The 13,873-nt window shown below is 41.5% G+C and overlaps 1 protein-coding gene across 6 annotated transcripts in view; it reads right to left on the bottom strand.

Moving 5' to 3' along the window:
• Positions 1–13,873, bottom strand: part of mettl25 (methyltransferase like 25) — a 91,639-nt gene that overhangs the window by 49,165 nt on the left and 28,601 nt on the right. For all 6 annotated transcript variants that reach the window (XM_048549060.1, XM_048549062.1, XM_048549061.1 and 3 more), the window contains 2 exons: positions 10,815–11,444; positions 4,749–4,902 (listed from right to left, as the gene is read on the bottom strand). In XM_048549060.1, coding sequence (XP_048405017.1) covers positions 4,749–4,902; positions 10,815–11,444 — 784 coding nt within the window. The remainder of the gene's footprint in view (positions 1–4,748; positions 4,903–10,814; positions 11,445–13,873) is intronic.

Raw genomic sequence — 13,873 nt, 5'->3', positions numbered from 1 at the left:
GCCACTACACCCACCTCTGCCCCATGACTCTTGAAGTTCTGGTATGCTGCTGGCGTCTTCCACCATGAAAACTAATACAAAGCACCCCTCACTCTAACCAAAGATGATGGCAAATGAAAGTTGATAGACAGGTGCAATCAATGACTCATAGTTCTGGTTATCTTCAAAACAATTTTTGCAAAATTCTTATATTTCACAATTGACATTTCTACAGCATTCCGAGCATAAAAATGGTTCTTGGGAGCATTTTACAAGATGGAGGAATTAAAATGCAATTAAATTGGAGCAAACAAGGGAAAGAAATGCAAGTTAGAAAACAGCATAATAAGGGAGATTGTGACTGCATTGCAAAGACATACCAAGAAGAAGTTTTTTGTCTTGTACTAAACAGGATATTTTGCAAAAATGCCAACTCAGGCAGAAAACTAACATTAATACAGTATGAAAGGAGACTGTCAATTGGTTGACAAGATGATTCTTGTTAATCAAGCAATGCCTTGGAGAATGCTAATTGACAGTTAACAGCCAGGCTTTCTTTACACTTTAAACCAAACCAGTTTATTCTGATCGGTCAGGGTACTGCCATAAGAAATGAACCAGCGAATGGGTTGTCACCTATCTTATTCAGTTGAAACGGACACAGTGCATGTACTTATCTTTTCTGTCTGCAAACTACATGGTCCTATGTGTTAAATTACACTGCTTCCAGAACTTTTAACTGTGAGCCTGACTCAAGTTGTCAGCATAATTCCTTGCACATTCAAAATTATCCAACAAAAATTATCCATTTGCAGACTCACATCTAATGGTAGGCACTGCATTGCAGGGTTTGCAAGCAGGGTCTGTTTGGCTGTGGATGGTACTTTGCTTGTTGTGAACAGCCAATGGGACTTGCATTCTATATATCTGGCATCATTCCAGCACTGACAGTCATATACCACATTAATCAATTGTATGATAGGCAAAAACATTTTTGTGGTTTGAATGCAGTATCCTGTTTATGGTGACCACTCGTGTTGCTACTGCACAGTAGCAATGTGAAACTAGCTTCACTTGTTGCAGAAACATTTGAAAGACATTACCTCAGTTTAGTCTGGAAAGATAGAATAAAGAAGTAAACTGTTAGGAGGTTTCGGAATAGTACTTATAGTATATATGGATGTGAAGGACAAGTAATGATGGAGTAACCAGGGTGTATGCAGGGCTAATGGCCAGAAGGTTGAGTTTACTGAGACTGTGTAACCACGTTTTATGGAGGCATACGAAAGCAAGAGTAAGAATTTTAAAACCATAACTGAAAGGTAAGCTGTATGACCATCCCTGGTCCTTTTACATATGAATAAGTAACGCAGGGAACAACAGATCTTTGTATGGATGTGTAAGTGTTTACCAAGGAGGTGACATGGCCTGCTGCCTTCCAGATAAGCTGCATGCTAGTGAGAGACATGATCAGCAAGGCAAAGTTGGAGAAGGCATGCATCTTGAAGAGAAAAAATAAGATGTTTGAAGTGGTGGATGACAAGACAGAGGTAATCAATATTTCAGAGAAAAGCAGTGAATGTTGGTGATGGTATGACACAGGATGCAAGTTCCAAAGATCACAAATCGTCCCAAACAAGATGTCTGGTCAGCTGTTCACAATAAACTTGCAGTGCAGGGCGTAACATTTTACGTGATTCTGCAGACAGTCAGCATAATCTTGAATGTGTGAGGAATTACACTGGCAATCAGTCGGATGAGGAAGGAGGTGAGCTAAAGCAATAAAGTGAATATCAAAGATTTTTCATCTCCAAACTAAGTCTTGCATTGCAGCTGGACATGTTAATTTGACATAATAGTTACCATTATGAGCCAAAGTGGTTGAGGTTGCTTTTATCAGCATGTGGGTAACTTAATTTATCCAAACATATCAAAAACATCCAGCTCTTCTTCTCAATGCACTTTCCAAACCACCCAGCAGTGTCTGTGATGTCATACTCATTGTCCAACATGCAGAAATAGATGACCTGCTTTTTCCTTTAGCTAAGTATTGAGAAACTAGCGACACTGTCTTCAATCTCCACCTCAATCTCTTGCCCCACTTCATTGATTTCTACTTCTATTTCTACTCTCTATCAACCCCTTCTCAGCCTTAATCAAACTAGTAGAACTTCAGCTTCCAATTTTACTCCATGTTGAGCACATAGCACCATTTTGTCCCCATCATACTGGTTAACTACTTTTAAGTATGCATCAATGTCCATCATACTATATGCCTTATCCATTTGCTGTCTAATCCTCATACACTCCTTTGTTCCAGCCAAACTCAACTCATGAATATGCATCTTAACAGACTCCAAACTCGGAGGTCCATACATGTTAACTGTTTGTTGCCTTATGCAATCACCCTAACCATGTTAATAAAATGTGGGGCTGGACGAACACAGCAGGCCAAGCAGCATCTCAGGAGCACAAAAGCTGACGTTTCGGGCCTAGACCCTTCATCAGAGAGGGGGATGGGGGGAGGGAACTGGAATAAATAGGGAGAGAGGGGGAGGCGGACCGAAGATGGAGAGTAAAGAAGATAGGTGGAGAGAGTGTAGGTGGGGAGGTAGGGAGGGGATAGGTCAGTCCAGGGAAGACGGACAGGTCAAGGAGGTGGGATGAGGTTAGTAGGTAGCGGGGGGTGCGGCTTGGGGTGGGAGGAAGGGATGGGTGAGAGGAAGAACCGGTTAGGGAGGCAGAGACAGGTTGGACTGGTTTTGGGATGCAGTGGGTGGGGGGGAAGAGCTGGGCTGGTTGTGTGGTGCAGTGGGGGGAGGGGACGAACTGGGCTGGTTGAGGGATGCAGTAGGGGAAGGGGAGATTTTGAAACTGGTGAAGTCCACATTGATACCATATGGCTGCAGGGTTCCCAGGCGGAATATGAGTTGCTGTTCCTGCAACCTTCGGGTGGCATCATTGTGGCAGTGCAGGAGGCCCATGATGGACATGTCATCAAGAGAATGGGAGGGGGAGTGGAAATGGTTTGCGACTGGGAGGTGCAGTTGTTTGTTGCGAACTGAGCGGAGGTGTTCTGCAAAGCGGTCCCCAAGCCTCCGCTTGGTTTCCCCAATGTAGAGGAAGCCGCACCGGATACAGTGGATGCAGTATACCACATTGGCAGATGTGCAGGTGAACCTCTGCTTGATGTGGAATGTCATCTTGGGGCCTGGGATGGGGGTGAGGGAGGAGGTGTGGGGACAAGTGTAGCATTTCCTGCGGTTGCAGGGGAAGGTGCCAGGTGTGGTGGGGTTGGAGGGCAGTGTGGAGCGAACAAGGGAGTCACGGAGAGAGTGGTCTCTCCGGAAAGCAGACAGGGGAGGGGATGGAAAAATGTCTTGGGTGGTGGGGTCGGATTGTAAATGGCGGAAGTGTCGGAGGATAATGCGTTGTATCCGGAGGTTGGTAGGGTGGTGTGTGAGAACGAGGGGGATCCTCTTGGGGCGGTTGTGGCGGGGGCGGGGTGTGAGGGATGTGTCGCGGGAAATGCGGGAGACGCGGTCAAGGGCGTTCTCGATCACCGTGGGGGGAAAGTTGCGGTCCTTAAAGAACTTGGACATCTGGGATGTGCGGGAGTGGAATGTCTTGTCGTGGTATACTGCATCCACTGTACCCGGTGCGGCTTCCTCTACATTGGGGAAACCAAGCGGAGGCTTGGGGACCGCTTTGCAGAACACCTCCGCTCAGTTCGCAAAAAACAACTGCACCTCCCAGTCGCAAACCATTTCCACTCCCCCTCCCATTCTCTTGATGACATGTCCATCATGGGCCTCCTGCACTGCCACAATGATGCCACCCGAAGGTTGCAGGAACAGCAACTCATATTCCGCCTGGGAACCCTGCAGCCATATGGTATCAATGTGGACTTCACCAGTTTCAAAATCTCCCCTTCCCCTACTGCATCCCTCAACCAGCCCAGTTCGTCCCCTCCCCCCACTAAACCACACAACCAGCCCAGCTCTTCCCCCCCACCCACTGCATCCCAAAACCAGTCCAACCTGTCTCTGCCTCCCTAACCGGTTCTTCCTCTCACCCATCCCTTCCTCCCACCCCAAGCCGCACCCCCCGCTACCTACTAACCTCATCCCACCTCCTTGACCTGTCCGTCTTCCCTGGACTGACCTATCCCCTCCCTACCTCCCCACCTACACTCTCTCCACCTATCTTCTTTACTCTCCATCTTCGGTCCGCCTCCCCCTCTCTCCCTATTTATTCCAGTTCCCTCCCCCCATCCCCCTCTCTGATGAAGGGTCTAGGCCCGAAACGTCAGCTTTTGTGCTCCTGAGATGCTGCTTGGCCTGCTGTGTTCGTCCAGCCTCACATTTTATTATCTTGGAATCTCCAGCATCTGCAGTTCCCATTATCTCTCACCCTAACCATGTGATCACTTTGGCTCCTAGTCCAATGGCATCAACTTAAATTCCAGTGCTCAGATTTATATACTTCCATGGCCTCATATCTCAGCAAAAGGCAAATGCCTGTCACTTGCATTTTTCAAAAATTCTTAGAAGATGAATTTTGTTTTACAGAAACAGAAATTGCTGTAAAAGTTCAGCTGGTCTGGCAGCATCTGTGGAGAGAGATCAGAATCAATATTTCTGGTCCAGTGAACCTTCCTCAGAACTGATTTACAGCATCCACAGTTCTTTTATTTTAAATTCATCTTTTTTTATTTTGCTAATACCACAAGTTTGTTGTACCATTTAGTATACAAGATGTTTTATTACCTTTGCAGTCACCTGACAATTCAAACTCTTCTGAAAGAAGATGGTAGCAACAGCCCACACTGCAAACAACTTTGAGTTCCTGTTTAGTAACAAAAATGCGCAAGGTATCCGAGGCAAGATCACCACAAGTGTGCAGACCAACCAGCATTGAGTCCTGTAAAGTGAGCAGTTTCATTTACATGACAAATTGAACAAAACCAAAATGGCTTGGACAAGACTTCTAAATATTGATTCTGTGGTATATTAGATAAGGTAATGTTTTTAGTTTTCGCAAATCTCGTGTTTGCTACATGTGCTGTCCTTCCAGTATCTCACCTGACATGGTAAAGTTCTGGAAAGTGCAATCTCCAGTAGGCAAATACTCTTATTTAAGATACATTTAAGATTGTGAGATGGAAAGAACATAGGATAAGTTACATGGTCCAAAACCTTCCTTATTTGTACTTTTCATTGTACGCATTTTTTGCAACTTTGCCTGATTTTCTTTCCTCCAGGTGAAGAACAACATAATGGGCTGCTCATCCAGAAAACTCCTGGGTGTGTGCTACCAATGCATAGTGTTTACCCTTGAGCAAACACCGTCTTTTGACAAGGTTTGACCTAGGTAGCAGCCACAGCCAAGCTGTGCGTGAAGATAATGTCATGTACTGTCTGTTCTAACCTGGTAAAAATTTGATAACTAAAATTTGACTAAACTCTCCCTTTTTGTTTACGCTATGAGCAATCTCAATTTTTATTCAATGAACTATTAAAATTAATTCAAAACTATTTAATACCACTTCTTTGGATGCTCTTTCAAGTTGCAAAAAAAGTCAAGCGCCTGCCACCTTATGGCTGTCAGGCAGTCACTAGAAGACAAATAAATAGCCCATTATGTGAGAACAGAAATACATATAACTAACAAATTTACATTAAGTGCTTTAAAAACTTATAAAATTGTACACAACAACATGACTAGTTGGGAAATTGTGGAGTTCATTAATTTGAGGGATGACAGCAACAAGGGGAAAAAAAATTACAATTGTTACAGGGCATTCCTATATTGCATTTCCAAATTAAAGGCAACAAACCTGGATGAAGAGAGATAGTAGGAACTACCAATGCTGGAGAAACTGGGATAACACAGTGTGAAGCTGGATGCACACCGCAGGCAAAGCAGCATCAGAGGAGCAGGAAAGTTTGACGTTTCGGGTCAAGACCCTTCTTCAGGGTCTCGTCCCAAAACGTCAATCTTTCCTGCTCCTCTGATGCTGCTTGGCCTGCTGTGTTCATCCAGCTTCACACTGTGTTAAACCTGGATGAAGGCCTTGTTCACTTTTCAAAACCCAACAATTCAACCCCAGGCTGCAAACCTTAGAAGACCATCTTCTAATTGTAACTGTGTATATATTTTGTGTTCCGCAGAATCCAACATAAATATTCACTGATAATTTAATGCAAATGGAATTATGTTGGCTCAGGACAGTTCTATGCGTGGCTATACATATACATGTACACATATTTGGTTAACATAATTCAGCATTCATTGGATGACTGCAGGGTATTCTGCAAACAGGCAGAGATCATGATACAAATTGGTACTAACGGATAGGCAGAAAAAGGGATGAGGCCCTGCAAGCGAAGTTTTAGGAGGTATGAAGTAGGTTAAAGAACAGGAGCCAATCTCTAGATAACAAAGTGTGAAGCTGGATGAACACAGCAGGTCAAGCAGCATCTCAGGAGCACAAAAGCTGATGTTTCGTGCCTGAGATGCTGCTTGGCCCGCTGTGTTCATCCAGCTTCACACCTTGTTATCTTGGATTCTCCAACATTTGCAGTTCCCATTATCAAGGAGCCAATCTCTAAATTACTTCTGGTGCCATGTGCTTATGAGTGTAAAAACAGGAGGATTAGTCCAGGTGAATGCAGGGCTGGAGGCAGGAGGAGGGCTTTAGATTTCTGGGATATTGTGAATACTTTGGGGGGGCAATGAGATCTGTACAAGGCAAATGGATTGCATCTCAATTTAAATGGGACCAGGATCCTGGCAGGAAGGTTTGCAAGTAATGTTGGGGACTGTTTAGGCTAAATTGGAAGGAGAGTGGATTCCAGACAGAAGTATCAGCAGGGGAGATGAACAACCAAAATTAGAACAGGGCACAAGGGATCAAGAAGACATAGAAATTATTGATCAGTTAAAGGATAAGAAAGATTGACAAGGTTAGATGTTATTCATTTTAATGCAAATAGTTCGACGAACAACGTCATAGAGACGTACAGCACGGAAACAGCCCCCCCCCCACCCCACCCCACCCCACAAGTTCAACCAGTCCATACTGACCAGATGTCTGAAATAAATCTAATCCCAATTGCCAGCATTTGGCCCAAATCCCTCTTAAACCCTTCCAATTCATACACCCATCCAAATGCCTTCCAAATATCATAACTGTACCAGTCTCCACCAATTCCATTCGCACACCACCCTTTGCCTGAAAAAGTTACCCCATAGGTCCCTTTTAAATCTTTCCACTTTCACCTTAAACCAGTGCACTCTAGTTTTGGACTCCTCCACCCTGTGGAAAAGATATTGCCTATTTACCCTAAAAATATCGCCAATCCATTCAGCCATTCCCTTTAGCTCAAACCCTCCAACCCTGGCAACATCCTTGTAAATCTTTTCAGAACCCTTTCAAGTTTCACAACATCTCTCCTATAGCAGGCAGACCAGAACCTCATGCAGTGTTCCAATAGTGGCCTAATCAATGTCCTGTACAGCCACAACATGACCTCCCAACTCCTATACTCAATGCACTAGCTAATGGAGGCAAGTATACCAAATGGCTTCTTCACTATCCTATCTAAATGCGACTCCATTTTCAAGGAACTATGAACCTGCACTTCAAGGTCTTTTTGTTCAGCAACACTCCCCAGGGCCTTACCATTAGGTGTATAAGTTCTGCCCTGATTTGCCTTTTCAAAATGCAGCACCTCACATTTAGCTAAACACCATCTTCCACCCCTTAGCCCACTGGCTCACCTAATCAAGATCCCGCTGTACTCTGAGATGACTTTCTTTACCGTCCCCTACATCTTCAATTTGGTATCATCTTCAAACTTACTAACCATATCATTGCCGATTAGTTGAGGTCACAAATTAAAACATGGGAGCTTGATGTAATTGAGACATGGCAAAGAGAGAGGCAGAACTGGTAGCTCAATATTTTAGGTTATAGGGTCTTTGGGTGAGAAAGGGAATGAGGTAGAAGAGGAGGGGGTGTTGCAGTATTGATCAGTGCATCAATTACAGTAGTAAGGAGGGATGATATTTTAGAACGTTTCTCAAACAAAGCCATATGTGTAGGACTTAGAAACCAAAGAAGAGCAAACACATTGCTGGAGTGTACAACAGGGCCTCTACCAGTTTGACAGTCATAGAAAAGCAGATTATGTAGGCAGATTTAAGAATAGTGCCACAGGAATAAGGTGCTGATGGTAGGTGATTTCAACTACGTCAACATTAACTGAGGTAATGTGAAAGGTTTACAGGGAACAAAATTCTTATTATGCATCCAGGAAAGCTTTTTAACCCAGTCTGTAGATGGCTCTACAAGATGGGGACAGTCCTGGACTTAATTTTACACAATGAAGCTAGGCAAGTGTTTGAAGTATCAATGGAGAATGCATTTGCGGACATTGATCATAACTCTGTTAGATTCGATCTTACAGGAAAAGACAAGGATAGGCCTGAGATCAAAATTTTAAACAGGGAGAAAGGTTTACTTTAATTAGATCAGGAATGATTTGGGAGCAGATACTTTGAGATAAATCTGTGTTAGATTAGTGGGATGCATTCAAGAAGGAAACAGACGGAGCAAAGGGCCAATATGTTCCAATAAAGACAAAAGATGGGACTGACAAATCCTGTGAACCGGGATATCAAGGGATATACAGGATTGGACAAAGAGAAAAAGGGAGGCTTACGGCAGATACTGAGGGGTCAAACAGTAGAAGCATGAGAGGAGAATAGAATGTACAATGGGAAACTTAAAAAGGAAATTGAGAACAAAAAGGGAGCATAACAGAATAACAGCAAGTAAACTAAATGAAAATCTCAAGTTAATTTCGAAGTACAATAAGGATACAAATGGAAAAAGCAAGGCCCATTAAGGATGACAGTGGAAATTTGTCCATGGAACCAGAGGATGTTGGTGGGGTTCTAAATTAATACTTTGTGTTGGTATTTACTAGTGAGAGAGATTACCTGGGTATAGAATCAGGGAGAACGACTGTGATATACTTAAAGAAATTAACATAGACAGAGGTTGTTCTGAATGGTTTGGCAGGCTTAAAAGTAAAATAAATATCCAAGGCCAGATGAAATGTATCTCAGGCTGTTAAGTGAGGCAAGGAAGAAAGTAGTACAGGTCCTGGTAATAATTTTCAATTTCACTCTTGCCCAGGAGAGGTGCCACAGGACAGGAGGACAAACAATGTGGTATCATTATTTAAAAAGGGAGCAAGGAATACATCCGGAAACTACAGGGTAGTTAGTCTAATCTCAGTGGTGAGGTAACTAATGGCAGCAATAATTATTCTGAGGGACAGAATTAATCTGCACTTGGAGGGGCAGGGATTGATCAAGAACAGTCAGCATGGGGAGGTCACGTCTGATCAACTGACTGAATTTTTCAGAGGTAACCAGGTGCGTAAATGTGGTCAGTGCACCAATGTGGCCTACTTGGACTTCAGCAAGGCTTTTGATAAGACCCCACATGGGAGACTGACATCCAAAGTAAAAGTCCATAAGAACCAAGGTAATTTGGCTAATTGGATACCAAATGGACTGAATGGCAGAAAGCAGAGGTTGATGGTTGAGGTGTGTTTTTCTGACTGGAAGCCTGAGTCCAGTGGTGATCCACAGATATCAGTTTTGAAGCCCTTGCTGTTTGTGGTATATATAAACAATGTGGGTTTGAATGTAGGGGAGCGAATCAGTAAGTTTGCACATTATACAAAAAGCGGTAGGATGATATACAGTGAGGAGGATAGTCTTAGATAATAGGAGAATATAAACAAACCTAGTCAGATGGGCTTATCGGCGGCAAGTGGAATTCATTCTGGATAAATGTGCGATGATTCGCTTGGGCAAGACAAACAGGAAAACGCAATACACAATGAACTGTAGGACCCTGGGAAACACAGAGGATCATAGGGTCCAACAGATCACTTAAGACAGCAGAACAGATAAATAAAGTGGTTAAGAAGGCATATGAGATACTTGACTTTATTAGCCAAGGCAGAGAGTTTAAGAGCAGGGAGGTTTCGTTGGAACTGTATAAGATTTTGGTAAGGCCACAACAAGAATATTGTGTGCAGTTCTGGAATCCACATACAGGAGAGAGGTGATTGCACTGGAGAGGGTACAAAGGAGATTTACCAGGATGTTATCTGGGCTGGAGAGTTTTAGTTATGAAGTGAGATTGGATAGTTGGATAGACTAGCGTTGTTTTCCTTCAAGTAGAGGAGACTAAGGGAGGCATGACTGAGATGTATAAAATTATAATGGACATAGCCAGGGGAAAAAAAAATCCCCTAGTGGAGGGATCAATGACCAGCGGGCATAGATTTAAGGAACAGGGTGGTTAGGTAGGATGTGAGGAAACGTTTTTCACCCACAGGATGGTGGGAATCTGAAACTCATTGCCTATAGACTTACGGAGGCATACAGATAACATAAGAAATATTTAGATGTACACTTGCAACGCTAAGACATACAAGGCTAAGGGACAAGAGCTAGGAAATGGGGTTAGAATGGTTAGATTGTTGTTTTTGGCTGGCAGATAGTTAAAAAGGTTGCCTTTAAGTTGTGATCATAGGCTGAATTTAAACTGGGTTCCAAAGGTGAATGGAGAGAATGTTAATCCAATTTGTCACTCAAACAGTCTTAATACACAGGTTAAGACTATAGAACCATAGAAAATGTTTGACACAAAAACAGATCATTCAGATAATTATGTATGTGCCAGCTGAATAAAACAGCCATCCATCCTATATTTATACGTTGCACTTTGACTAAAGAAGGCTAACCTTTATGTCAGAAATGATGTCTTGGAGTTCAGTTGTAGAAGTAACATGCAGTGTTAACGGAGAGTAGAGATTTGCCTCTTCGATTTGCTTTGCTTTAGCTTCCAAACTTGCTGTTTTCCTTCTCTCTTTCTCTTTATCATCGAGATCTTTCTTTTTCCTTGACAGTGAATTCATTTCCACAGCATCGGTTGACAGAAATTCCAGTAACAGATTGTCAGTGCCATCAAATTCATTGTCTATTGATCCCACAAACTGTGCAGATACACCACTGTTACGTTTCTCACTGGTCTCTGAATCTAAGGAAGTATCAGTAACAGGAGTCTGTACGTGGCTTGACTGACTTTGTGGACTATTTTCTTGCTCCCCACCATGGCTAATTTGTTCCTTGGCTCCCTCAAAATGCTCCATCTTATTCATTGGCTCTTCTTTCAAGTTTTCTGGTGCAGAGTTGTCTTGGTTCTGATGCTTTGTTTGACGTTGATAAACCTTCCAATATCTTTTTAATTTTCTATTCCTTTCATTCGCCCCACTGGTGTTGGTACTGGAAGAATCAATGCCATACACATTCAAGCCATACTGCATGGACAAGTAAGAACTCAAATATCCCTTTCCTGATCCTATATCAATTACCTAGAGGAAATCAAAACAAAAGTTTAAGCTCATTATCATAGTTTACCACAATAATGAAATTTATAATACCCTAAGGTAAGCAGTGTCAATTGCAATCCAAATGTGTGTTCATAACTGAATAATATTTTCATGTTTTCTTTTCATGTAATTCCTTCCTTATTTGTGCTTATAACCAGACATAAAGGAATACTATAACCTGAGCTTGAAATGTGAAGCATTACGCTTCATACAGTAAAAACTGGATAAATATTTTTTAAAAACTTAAGTTAAATTAATAGTTAGATTATTAACTTAATTCATGTCTGCAGTATTATTAGTACATCAAACTAGAAATGAGGCACATCAATTAGCACTATGCCGCATCATCCCTAGGACTACAACATATATAAACATTATCAATACCAACCCTTCCCAAATAATCAGCTGTCTCATTGGACAGGAACTGACAATGGGGTCAAATGGGGGTCATGACCACACATCATGTGGGAAAAAGCCACTTGCACCAATTAAGGACAGCAGGAGGGCTCACAAAGCTGATTGAGCTAACAGGAGGTCCTCCAGTTTAGAATGAAAATAAACTTGCAATTGCAGGAAAAAGAGAAAGAGGGAGAGTCTTCATTTTGAGAATATTTCTCTCTAACTTCACAAACTTACAAATTAAAACATGGAGTTGGGCCTTATGCAGCTTTTTAATTGCTGATCCTATCCAATGAAGAATGGCTTGAGTAAATGATGGTACTAGCAAACTGGCCCGTCAGCAAAACCCATTTTTTTGCCTTCCTGATCATCTCTTAACAGTGGCTGAAAATCCTTCCCATAGTAACTTAATTCTGTAATGGAAAATTAAATGAAGACAGAATTTTAAGCATATTACAATTAGTACTGTCAATCAAAGCTTTAATTGTCATCCCTGTCAAACATTGTACCTATTGTCTCAAGGTAACAAAGTAAGAGAAATAAAATGTCACAGCGAGGCAAATAAATAATATATAATTCTGTATTTGGGATAGCCAGCTGGCACAATAGATTTCCTTTCTAATGTTTATTTGTTATTGCTTTAGTGTAGAATAGCTGAGAACGTTACAGCAACTATTAATATAATATATATTACAACATACTTTTAACCACAGAATGACCATCTTTGGTTGTACTGCTGCAGTTTGATGATTCGATCCACATTTAATTTGTCCAATATGAAGCAAAATAGGGATTACTTGTGTAAACTTAAGGGGTTGTGTTCATTGTTTTCCCTATTCAGTAACTTTAATACACTAAAAATGTATATTTAAATGTATTTTAAAGCAATGAGTCTATCTTTGTATGCAAAACAAAACGGAATGCATACTTGAGAATGGACCAATGTGTATATATAAAGTGTTTTACTTGTGAGAACTGTATGATATTTTATTTATTCCAGACAGGAATGAACGCAGCACTGAGGCAAGATTTTCATCTATGTTTTTTATTCAAAGAATTATTGATAGAAAAGAAAGAAAGTTGAACACTTAAAGGTAGAGCAGATTAAACATCTTTGTGCTAACCTTCAGCCATTCTTATAACATTGGCTAAAGCACGTATCAAAACAAAAATGCAGAACACTCATGTCATGTACCTGAAGACTATTCCAATTATAGTTTGGGTTACTTATTGTGCCACCAAAGGGAGGAAGAGGTTAAGGAGTAATTGAATAGGCCAAGGGCAAAAAACTGTTCAAAATGAGTAACGAAGGAAATATTTAAAAATTAGGTAGAATAAACAGTGTTCATTTGCTGAGTGTGACTAATTATTATGACTATATATTGCAGAAGGAAACAGCTAGTATGCAGCCTTATATATTATTTCTGCTCATGACTACATATTAGATCTACTTGTGCGCCAGATTAACTTTCATAAATGGTACACGGCACTTATTTTTGACATTTTGAAATTTTGTGAGGAAAACATGGCACTGGTGAAGACAGTTGTGGAACATTCAAACGAAAAGCAGTGACATTTGAACCACAGTTCCATTATACGATATGATTTGTACTGCAGTGATATCATGTTTTATTTCTCTGCACGTAACACAGTTACAAGGCAGTAATTCAATCAAGCCATTCTAATCACATCATAAACCACAAGGGTGAAGCTTGAGGGTTCCTGATTCCCAGCAGAGCCTCTGAGATTGAATTACTGCCTTATATGGAGTTCTTTTTCATAAAATATATTCAAAAGTCTTGACAAAAAGTTCTCAGCTTTCTTTTTCTTTTAAAGAGAGTCCATGGAAAGTGCTTGAATCTGTTTGAAAAGTAAATGCAACCAAATCAACTGGGATGTCAGATGTAAAGCTGTGTAGCACAACATGACTATAATATCATGGAGTGGATTGGGGTGGGTGGGGTAAGGTGGAAGATTACTGGGAAATAAAATGTTGTGTGCTTTGTGGAAGG

This window comes from Stegostoma tigrinum, chromosome 18, assembly GCF_030684315.1.
Source record: "Stegostoma tigrinum isolate sSteTig4 chromosome 18, sSteTig4.hap1, whole genome shotgun sequence".
Taxonomy (NCBI): domain Eukaryota; kingdom Metazoa; phylum Chordata; class Chondrichthyes; order Orectolobiformes; family Stegostomatidae; genus Stegostoma; species Stegostoma tigrinum.
Note: the sequence above shows the minus strand (reverse complement) of the source record. Positions and strands in the feature narration are given on the sequence as shown.